Source organism: Pyricularia pennisetigena, chromosome 1, assembly GCF_004337985.1.
Source record: "Pyricularia pennisetigena strain Br36 chromosome 1, whole genome shotgun sequence".
NCBI lineage: Eukaryota > Fungi > Ascomycota > Sordariomycetes > Magnaporthales > Pyriculariaceae > Pyricularia > Pyricularia pennisetigena.
The window spans coordinates 3,949,951-3,960,485 of NC_043740.1; the positions used below are offsets into that span (position 1 = coordinate 3,949,951).

The following is a 10,535-nucleotide window of genomic DNA, read 5'->3' on the forward strand; positions in this document are numbered from 1 at the left end:
AAAAAAAAAAAAGAAAGCGGAAAAAGCCGTCACTAAGAGACAGCACAACTACTCTCCTACTTCCCTATCACAACCCCATTTGACAAACCTCACAGCCGGCCAATCAAGTGTTGCCTTTCGTATCCTACTACCCCAGAAATACAATGGGATCCATCCAAGAATGACGAACGCCGCGATTCCTGCCATGGATCCGTAGGCATCCATGAAACCTGAGTCATCGACCCAGGGGTTCGTATAGAACGACAGGAGAAAGCCAAAGATTGCTTGTGATGTTATGTTAGCATTAGATTAGAGACCAATTTTGGTTTCAGGAACTATAAACAATAGTGTAGCTCTTACACTTGAAGCCCATAACCGCTAGAGTAATCTCGCCAGCCACGGGGCGATAGGCGTCGATGACGTAGACGAGGCAGACATTTGTAGCCGACGTAATGGAGAAGTTTACTTGGAGGTCACTTCCGTTAGTATAATCGTGAAGGACGGGGATGGTTAAGGAAAGAGGCGGCAAAGGATTGAAAGCATACATAGACCAAGTCCGATAGTGGGGCACATCCAATGCAGCCTCTGCTCTATACCGACTCCGAAGAGTATCAGAGCCAGTGGCGTGGTTATCAGGGGTGGTATCATGGCGGGCAGACGCATCTCGGGCTCTCGAACGCCACCGTTGCGTCTGGTGAGCACGTCCGCAACCCAATCGCTCAGATGACCGCCGGCGAAGATGCCAATGAGCGCGCCGATGACACCCGATATGAAGCATAGTCCAGCCTGGTATGATTCAAAATCATATGTGCCCTCAAAGGCCACATCCACATTTGACGTTACCGCGACAAGAAAGCTGTCACGAGACAGCAATGCTCGTTAGTCGCCTGCAACACACGCTATATGTAAAACGGAAAAGATGGTAGAGATGTCGTACCCTATAGTGACGGCCTCCACCAGGGCTGCCCATAAAATTGGCGGAAGGAGGATCAAGCCGAAGGGCCGCACTGCGATTTTCCAGAGGCTCTCGCGCGTGTGCACGCCTGTAAATATCTTGAGAGACTGAGCATATCCTCGTTTGTGCAATACAGACATCGGTTGCTCGCCGTGGGGCTCTTGTTCAGTGTCGCTCGTGGCTGGTTGCCGAGCCACGTTTTGAAGGGCACATCCAGCTTCAGATTTACCCACATAGGCGTCTCTAGCCGTCTCGGGAAAGACAAGAACAGCTAAAAGCAGAATCACGCTTATCAACACGGCAGCAACGGAGTAGATTGTTCTCCAATCATGGTCAATGGTGATGAGACTAAACTCGGTCAGCAAACCGGTAAATTACGCCAAGTCTTGGATGCCAGCCCTGCTCACCCCGATATTATTATTCCAAAGGCAACACCGACACTCAGGAAAGCCGTGTATAGAGCCATTATGGTGCCGCGTTCATGGAGAAAGAAGATATCGGCGATGCTGATGGGTGCTGAAAGGAGGTCAGTCCGGAAGGTCTGGGACCCAAGAAAAGGTTCAAGAGCACAGGCGACAAAGAAGACGAAGCGAATATATGAAAAAGTTTACCGATAGTTTCTGCCGCTCCCGCTCCAACTCCCATGAGGATGCGTCCTGCCAAGAAGCCATTGTATGACTGCTCAAACACCAACCAGACTGCACAAGCGAGGTAGATGGCATAGCTCAAGATATATACTGGGCGACGACCATATTTATTGGCAAGGGGAACCCACAAAAAGTTCGAGATGCCCTGAAGGAGAGAAGTTGTGGTAAAGTAATAAGAGACAGCGGCAACGGCGTTGTCAAACGCATCTGGATTATCCGGGTCAGCCGCATCAGGGAAGAAGTCCATTGCGGTATCTATCAAGGCGATTGTAGGGCCAGCGGCAAGCTGCAGGTTCTTGGTTAGTGCCCCTTTTGGGCAAGAGCAGCCAGGGTGTGGCGATGACTGGGCGGGGACTCACAAAGTTGCACATGAGCATTGCGCAGCAGATAAGGGCAGCCACGACATTTTTGTACCATTGAGGCCTATGATTGTGCTTGGTCAGCTAGATTTAATGATATATAGAGAGGAAAAGATAGCAAAGAAACAATCAAGAAATGAGGACCATACCAGTTCAAGGGGTCATTGGGGTCGTCCGATGGCGTGGGCACGAGGATGATCTCCCCGGTGTGATCGTTGCGTAACTGAACGGTGCCGAGAGAACCACTCCCAATTCCATCGTGTAGAGCAGCAGTGCCCTTGTTCCGATCTTGTGGTGCATATGGGGGCGTCTCTGTCGGCGTTTGACACTCGCGGAGCAATTTTCTAGCACTCATTTTTCGCCAATTCGAATTTTAAGTTTTTTTTTTTTTTTTTTTTTTTTTTTCTCTCTCCCTCTCTCCCTCTCTAAATGGCCGAGGTCACGATAGAGACAGGCTCGCAGGTGGCTATGCTTTCATGCGTTGTTGGCCAGTCACAAGCACGAATGTGGAAAACGGAAGGAACTCCAGCCATCACTTTCAGTTGCACTGAAAAACACAGCCAAAAGACGAAAGCTCCCGTCAATGACTAATGCCAGTGACTTTGGTAAATATAGCCTGCAACACTTTCTGAAAAGCTAAGAACTCGCTCAGAATACTATACCATACTACTAGTAGTACTGTTAATGTTTATGTGGATATGGGCACAAGGCGCTGCACGACCCAAGCTGCTCTACGGAAATAAAAATCTTGGCAAAAAGCTTAGCACCCAATCACCCACACAGCAGCGGCAACAGAGCGCCAAGTCTCAGCCCTAGATTAACCGTGGATCGCTAAATAGACAAAAGTACCGACCGCAGCACATTACTTACATAAGGAGGGCCCAAGGAATGAGGTTTTGGTGAGGATTTCTTGTTCGCGTTATTGTTTGGGGTGCACAAGCAAACATTGGCGGGTGTGCTAATACGAGTAGCCTACGAAGATGATTACGACGACGGATCCACCGGATAATGTTGATTTGCTATTACTACTTCTGCCTAGATCTCTACCACAGTAGCTAGTGGAAGGAAATGGGAAGAAATAATTAAATAAATAAATTAAGGAATTAATCAACGAATAAGCATGGAGCGAGAAGCTGGGGGCCGACTGACAGTGGAGGTTGCTACTGTGGCGGTGCCCTCCAACCGGCTATCGATGCCTGCTTGATTGCGTGTATATCCAATCTGCATGTACCGGTAGGTGGTATTGGATTGGAGGCTCTAACCTTTGCCAACCGAAACTAGCAAGGCCAGGTTTCTTGAAACGTGGAGTTCCTTCTGCTACTCTCCTCCACTAAGCTAATTCTAGTGCAGGGGGAAAGAAAGGTAGGGGAGGTGATGGCATGAGTGACAACACAGAAACGCATCGCCCACTATCAATGACAAGAAGAAGCAAAGAAAAGAAAAATAGAAAGAGTTCCGATAATCGGAGCTTCAAGTCGCGAGGTCATTACGTAGTGAAGTGCTGCTGGAAACAACATCCTTTGACTTTGACACGCCGCTTGGCGGGGATGGTCGGTCTACAGGGTTCGGTCTGGTTTGACCTGGTCTCAACGCACCTTGTAGTAGTCTGGAACCAATACCCAGGGTTCGGTGCCTCAGGTTGCAACAAGAAACAAGGTAGATTGGGCCTTTTATGGTTCCAGACCTTCCTTGACCTGCAAATAAGGTAGTGGAGGTAGGAAATGGCGGCAGGTACTGTACTTATTTTTCGTCGGTAGGTACATGAGGGGTCGATCTGTAAACGGCTGCTCGGCACATACGGCCTGCTGAACATTGGAGTACATACATGCATGTTCATCCAAGGTTCGGAAAGGCTAGCAGCAGCTAAATTAGACACCACGTACCTTTCGCATACCAAGTAAGAAGTTCAAAAATAGTTTGTATATTTTTGTGTCTGCAGTAATTTAATTGCACATCAAAACGGCAACTACGAGGGTACTCGAGCAAAAGAGGCTTTGCAGTGGATACTTATCCTACTCTGTATGTTCAGGTAGCCACGACGGGGAAGAGCAATGAATGACCCGGAAACTATAATTTGTTGCCCGGTAGTATCGTAACATTAAACACACAGCCTGCTTCACACATGACATCTCGACGGATCCCAGGAAACGAACTAGTTTGTAGTTCGTGAAGCAATATCAACCTTCGGTGATTTATTGTACTGTACATCATCCATTTGCCAATCAATCAATTCGTCAATTCTCCACGCACACCCAGCACCGCCCTGTGACATGGGCACATTGCATACGCGTCAAAAAGAAGGCCCGTGAGACGCCGTTAGCGCCAACGGCTGTTATTGAGTTTGTCCTAGCGACATCATTCATGCACATTCCGAAAAGAATACATTCGAGCCGGACACCAGCGGGAAACTGCTACCGAGTCAAGTTCTCCAAATCGCGGGACCCTCTTTTTTCTTTCCCTTTTTCAAGTGGGTATACTTACCCCTTAGGTACCCTCTACTAGCGATCCTAGCTCTGCCGGGACAATCAAGCGGGGCATTCTCAGGGGGCCCGGCAGCCAGGAACCCACTTGCTTTCTCTACCTTAGGCAGTCGCATCTTCAGCTGATAAAAATCATACCCAATGGAACGGGCATGCATGCGACAAGGTTATGTGATGTCGAGGAAAATGTCGAGGGCTGCTGCTTAGTGATTATTAGTCAAGGCTCAATGTAGGTTCCTTGGTGTTAGACAACCAGATCCATGATTGATTGAAATCATCTTTTATTCAAGCTGTAATTGACTACTATTGGTATGGTCCATACATGTACACTACACTGCCAAGTTGTCCTATTGCATCACATTTGGAACCAGGGTTCAAGGAACCAACCAGGCTAGCCTCTCTCTGCATAGATGCGATGGAAATCCACCGCCGGACATCGGCGCTAGCTACTAGTGTATTGTGGCTTGGCGAGCTTGTCACTTGTACCTACACGCGCGGTGCGCGATCCTTTTTTTTTTTCCGTCTTAAACTACATCTAGGCGCACCCCATAACCCCATAGCAGCTTAGCAGCTACCATGTTTAACATCACTGGAGGAATCTTCTCGCAGACCCCTCAAGAGTTCTTCCTTGTCTCTGCGAACTTCACACTCACAAGCATCATCAGCCGCCCTACTTCGAAGTCAACAACAGGCTTGCTGCTGCACAAGCCGTTGCTCAAAAAGAAAAACATAAATCAACATCTAGATCACAAATCAGATCAGATCAGATCAAACCCGCGCAGCCGCAAAACTGGGGATCTGCAGCCAGCGCGGGAGCAGCCGAACGCCTCGAGAAAAGCTTGAACATCTAGATATCTGCCTGCCCTTGGCAACTGACAGTTTGGAGGGCACATCTGCTTTTCCATCCATACCACAGTGGCAACCATCTTTACCCGTCCGCACAGATACCGAGGGCACTAGCCACACAATCTTCAGAGGCGGTGGCCGCATGACTGACTTCTTGCCGTTTTCATCGTCTTCGTATCACTCTCGCCCGCCATCATGGAGGCCACGACACTCGCGCAACCAGCAGCAGCGTCTTCTTCTTCTTCTACAACACCACCAACAGGGAGAAAGTCACAACCGCAAAATGGCCAAGCCAACAGCCATGCCACAAGCCAAAGTTTGTATCAGTGCGCATACTGCCTGCGAAGGTACTCTCGTCCCGAGCATCTCCAGGTAAGCTTTCAGTCCCCGATCTTTTTTCTTGGTCAACAAAGAGGGACCTCGACGATCCGACCAGACCGCCAACTGACTGGTTGAGGCTTTCCCACACAGAGGCATATAGCCACTCACACCCTCGGGAAGCGTTTTGTCTGTGACATCTGTGAAAAGGCTTTTGGGCGCGGAGATTTGCTCAAAAGGCATAGACAAAACCACCAAGACGACCCGACGGGGGCTAAGAAGCGGAGAGTGACATCGACAGCTGGTCGGGTTACGGCGGCTTGCCAGGCGTGCGCTCGTGCTCGAGTTAAGTGTGACGAGGTCAAGCCGTGTGCTCGATGCAAGAATCGAAACCAGACATGTGAGTACAGCACATCAGAGGCCAGCTCCGCAGCCGCCATGCACCTCCTACATCTTTCCGCGGCGAGGTCTGGCTCGGGATCGCCGGAGGGACATGATCATGCCTCCTCGACCAAGTCAGTCTCGAACTCGCCTTCTCCATTACAAGCACACCAGGTCACCGACCCGGCATCTTTCAGTCAGCAATCGCCCATGTCTGTTGCCAATGCCTTCCTGCAACCCCAGTTTGCGCTGTCGGCCCAGCCGCCCCTGGACCCACGTCTCGCAGGGATGGACAACGCGAGCGGAAGTGGTGTCATGGGCAATCCCACGGCTGGCTTTGATGGTATGTCTGGCACACGCGAGGGAGACGTGGTCATGAGCACTAGCTGTGACCGGCAGTACCAAGGTACAGCTTTTGCTGCGCCTCCATACAGACCAGTCGGCGATGTAGGCACTCCTGATGCTGCGCCCTTTGCATACTTCATGCGAGATGTTCTTTACGATGAACTAGATCCATCGAGGATGGTAGGCTCTCAGGGGCTATCTGTACTGGACTTTAGTGTCAACTCAAGCTTGGAGTTGAACGACGTGGACTTTGGTTTGTTGGACCTGTGGAGTGGTCACGCGATGCCTCGGCCAGACTCAACCCAGCAGCCACCAGCAAGCACGACGGCAAAGGCGCCGGTTGATTTGTCCAAGATGAGAAAGCGACTTGTGAAGTCTTGGAGCAACTCGCCATGGCGTTGGATCCCAAGCACCCATGACTCAGGTTATTGTGAACAGGAGAATCTCACGGTGCCCGAGGCAGACACTTTACTCACCCAAGTCGACCGGATCATCTCTGACAAGCTGGATCCCTCAATCCGGGACCGCATCCTGGCTTCGGTCTTGAGCGAGTGTCGTGGCAACGATACGCTTCGACGTGTGGCATCCTCTTTCCCCTCAACCGAAATCTTGGAGTCTCTCAGCAACATATTCCTGGCATCGCACCTGTCGTCGGTATCTTCCTGGCTGCACATGCCTACTTTCCAGCTGAACAGTAGTCACCCAGAGCTGATAGCCTGTTTTGCTTCGGCCGGGGCAGCCATATGTCCCGACATGACGCTGAGGCGCTTTGGTCAGGCTTTGCAGGAAGTCGTGCGTAAGTGGCTCAGTAACCGACATGGTAACACTTCCCCCCGAGACGGATTCAAACTAAAAAATATTGAGTATCTTGTAGGCTTGACGTTGCCTAGCCGTTTTGAAGAAAGTCATGTTCGCATCAATGATCTCGGGCTCGTGCAGTCTCTGGTTTTGATGCAAGACCTTGGGCTTTGGAGTGGCAACCGGCGAAAGATGGAGGTATGGTGCACCCCGACGCAGCAATTGAGATTCCATTGCGAAGAGCGACTGGTTGTAGCTGACACGGGGCCTCCTATGGATTAGATTGCCGAATGCCACCTGAACATTCCAGTAACCATGATACGGTACAGGAACAAGTTCAAGAGGTCATATTACTCCAGGATAGCAGTCACGGCTGAGGATCGAGGCGAAGTGCTCGAGCAGAAATGGAAGCATTGGAGGGAGCAAGAATCTTGGAAGAGGTAAGCAGCCATGTCGTCCCACTGCCCTTTGATTGGACTTGTTTTGCCGACTAACTGACTGTGAATAGGCTTGTTTTCCACTGCCACCTGAGAGACGCGCAAAAGTCACTGACGACCTTGACACCCCCACAAATGTCGTATTCTGAGCTTACCCTACCACTGCCGGAAGCTAAACAGCTCTGGTTTGCCTCGACGGCCGTAGAATGGCAGAGACAGTACCTCGCAATGGGCGAGCCAGGCAACAACGTACTGCCCTCTCTCGTCACTTTGTTTCAAGACATGAGTGTCCTAGGAAGAGACCGGCACCGCCTCGATATACAATACGCCATTGCCATATATCTGCATGGTGTATGGTCACTGATATGGGAGCTTCGTCAGCTAGCCGCCGTACAGCGCCACAGCATCTTCTCTCGGGGCTCGGCATCAACAGCCCCGGGCAGCCAGATTGGTGCCCAGGACCCCGCGTCCCTGCTCCTCAAATCCAGACATCACGAGATATGCAAGATGCTGGAAGACTTCTCATCGGCGACAAGCGACTGGAACAAGCTTTCAGCCCAGGAATCTCTGACACTCAACTTGCTACAGCTGCATCTTCACGTGTCGATGGATGAACTACAAATTTTTTCGGGCCGGGAGAACGAAGAGCAGGCCCGTCGCGTTTTCATCCACCTGCAAACATGGGCCGAGTCTGAAGAGGCTCGGAGGGCACTTTGGCATGCGGGCCAGGTGTTGCGGATGGCCAAGCTCTTCCCATCGGGTCATCTGAAAGACTTTTACGCGATTGGTGTGCACCATGCAGCACTCACAATCTGGACTTATGGCATCATCAAGAATGCGGCCGGGCCCGGCAACCTGAGCGGCCTCTCCTTAGGCGACCTAGTGTACTTGGATGGGCCACAGACGGCCCAGGTTGCGCAGTTCATCAATTTTGGCCAGGGTTGTCCCGCCATCAGGGGACCAACCCACAGCGTCGTGGGCAACAGCGGGAACCTGAGACAGGACGATGAGCGGCAGCAACAGCAGCAGAAGTACGGCGGCAGCGGCGTGGTGGTGGCTCCTGTCTCTGACTCGCAGGCTTGCATGAACATCGCGCTCGAGATCTTTCACGCCGACAGGTCCGGCAGCGCACACGAAGATGAGGAGCAGATGGTTGCTATTAATGAGAACCTGTGCCACCTCCTGGCGCAGCTCCGTTGTGCGGCACGGGCTGTTGCCGAGGTTTGAGGCTTGAGGCCTTGGGGGGGTAGCACCTCACTCTGTTCCGTGACTACGAGAAAGACCGCTGGCGACGGTTTTGTATATATATGTGTATATAAAATTCCTTTTTCTATCTTTTCAGGGCGATGAGATACGGAGTTGGATCTGAAATTTTTCATGTCATATATACCCCTAGATTCTTTTCTTGCTTACCCATATATTTGCTTGTATCTATTACTTATCGAGCGCCCGATTGAGACCAGGTATGTTTCTCAAGACCGTTTGATCATTCGAACTTTAGGTGTCACGTTAACATCGCATTTTATGCCACTTGGCGTTGGCGGTGGTCGACAGTTTGACCAGAACTCGGTTATTAGTGACACGGTAAAAGGAACGTGGTTGCTAGCACACGCAAAAGCTCAAAGTTGATTGGACGCTTCCATCCCTGCTGGGTAAGCAACTAACCAAGAGGTCGGGGAGGTGTGCGAATAATAATTGACACCTTTGGGAGTTAGTCCAAAAATCGGTCTGCGATGGATACTAATTAGTCCAAGCTATACAAACAAACTGCCAGCAACCATAAAAATGGCATCGACAAACAGTGCCCCTAACCTAGTCCTGCCGCCCACACCTCACCTCCCACCCCCAACCACGACCGGGTACGTGGACCTACCCACCGGTAACGCCATCTGGTATGCCACATTCGGCCCTAGCCTGGTTGACACCTTGGCAGACCAACGAATCCCCATCATATTCCTCCACGGGGCACTTGCCAACTCGGACTGGTGGGGCCACCAGATTGCCTTTCTCCTCCGCCACTACGCCAACCACGGCGAGGAGGCAACCACGCTCATCACCATCGACCTGCGATTCCTCGGCCGCTCCACCTATGGCCCTTATACCGGCGGCGGCGAAGGAGACGACGACGACGACGACGACGACGAGTGCAGCTTCCCCGTAACTTTTGCCCTCAAGACGGCCGACACGGTGGCGGTGCTGGACCACCTCGGTATCCCGTGCGCTGCGGCCGTCGGCTGGAGCAATGGGGCCACCGTCCTCGTCGACGCGCTGACCAAGCACCCGGCGCGCATAGAGCGCGCCCTGTTGCTCGCGGGCTTCTTTGACGCCGACAAGTCGCTCTACCATTCTCCGCCGCCGCCGCCGCCCTCGTCGGCCTCGGCGGAGTACGAGCCCCGCACCCTGGCCGAGATGCTCTTGCTGTCCCAGGCGCCCGACCTGGTCCCCGCGGTGAGGGACGCCTACGGCGTAGAGTACGCCAGGGAGCCGCACTGGAGCTCCGGGGACTTGGCCAGGATACCGCCGAGGCGCCGCGGCGGTCGAGACGGTGGTGGCTGTGGTGGTGGCCCTCTGGTGTGGTTCGTTGAGGGTCAGTGGGAGGAGGTGGTCGTCCGCGGCACCGCCGCCGTCATGGCGGGTTGGGTTCCCGGTAGCGAGGCGGTCGTCTTGCCCGGGGTTAGTCACTATGCGTGAGTCTTTTCGTCAATTTCTTTTTTTATTTTTTTCCCTCTTTCTTTTTTTCTTGTGATGACCTCTCCCCTTATGTCCCATTGGGGGGAGGGGGGAAGGATGATAGTTATATACGTAGTAACAGTAACAAAAGTAAACCCTCTCAGCTGACCACTCAAGGGGGGTGCTTTTTTCCCAGACACATACAGGACCCTGAATTATTCAACGCCGAGCTCTTACGCTTCTTGCGAGCCTGACCAAAGGAGATCCTGCATATGTAAATCATGTTTGCCAATTGAAAGGCCTCATACTAGGGATTGGGG

At 51.9% G+C, this 10,535-nt stretch overlaps 3 protein-coding genes across 3 annotated transcripts; 2 read left to right on the forward strand and 1 right to left on the reverse strand.

The window, feature by feature from the left end:
* Window positions 1–48: 48 nt before the first annotated feature.
* Window positions 49–2,295, reverse strand: PpBr36_07726 (uncharacterized protein; the record flags this gene model as incomplete). Its single annotated transcript, XM_029894861.1, has 8 exons — window positions 49–263; window positions 340–444; window positions 525–835; window positions 917–1,282; window positions 1,342–1,450; window positions 1,546–1,867; window positions 1,941–2,004; window positions 2,090–2,295. The coding sequence occupies 8 exons, from the start codon at window positions 2,293–2,295 to the stop codon at window positions 49–51; spliced, it is 1,698 nt and encodes a 565-aa protein (XP_029748876.1).
* Window positions 2,296–5,461: 3,166 nt separating this feature from the next.
* On the forward strand, window positions 5,462–8,772 carry PpBr36_07727 (uncharacterized protein; the record flags this gene model as incomplete). The annotated part of the gene is made up of 5 exons (XM_029894862.1): window positions 5,462–5,638; window positions 5,738–7,106; window positions 7,185–7,306; window positions 7,391–7,548; window positions 7,617–8,772. 5 exons carry the CDS (start codon window positions 5,462–5,464, stop codon window positions 8,770–8,772), a joined length of 2,982 nt encoding a protein of 993 aa, XP_029748877.1.
* Window positions 8,773–9,330: 558 nt separating this feature from the next.
* PpBr36_07728 (uncharacterized protein) lies at window positions 9,331–10,469 on the forward strand (the record flags this gene model as incomplete). The annotated part of the gene is made up of 2 exons (XM_029894863.1): window positions 9,331–10,218; window positions 10,422–10,469. The coding sequence occupies 2 exons, from the start codon at window positions 9,331–9,333 to the stop codon at window positions 10,467–10,469; spliced, it is 936 nt and encodes a 311-aa protein (XP_029748874.1).
* Window positions 10,470–10,535: the final 66 nt, after the last annotated feature.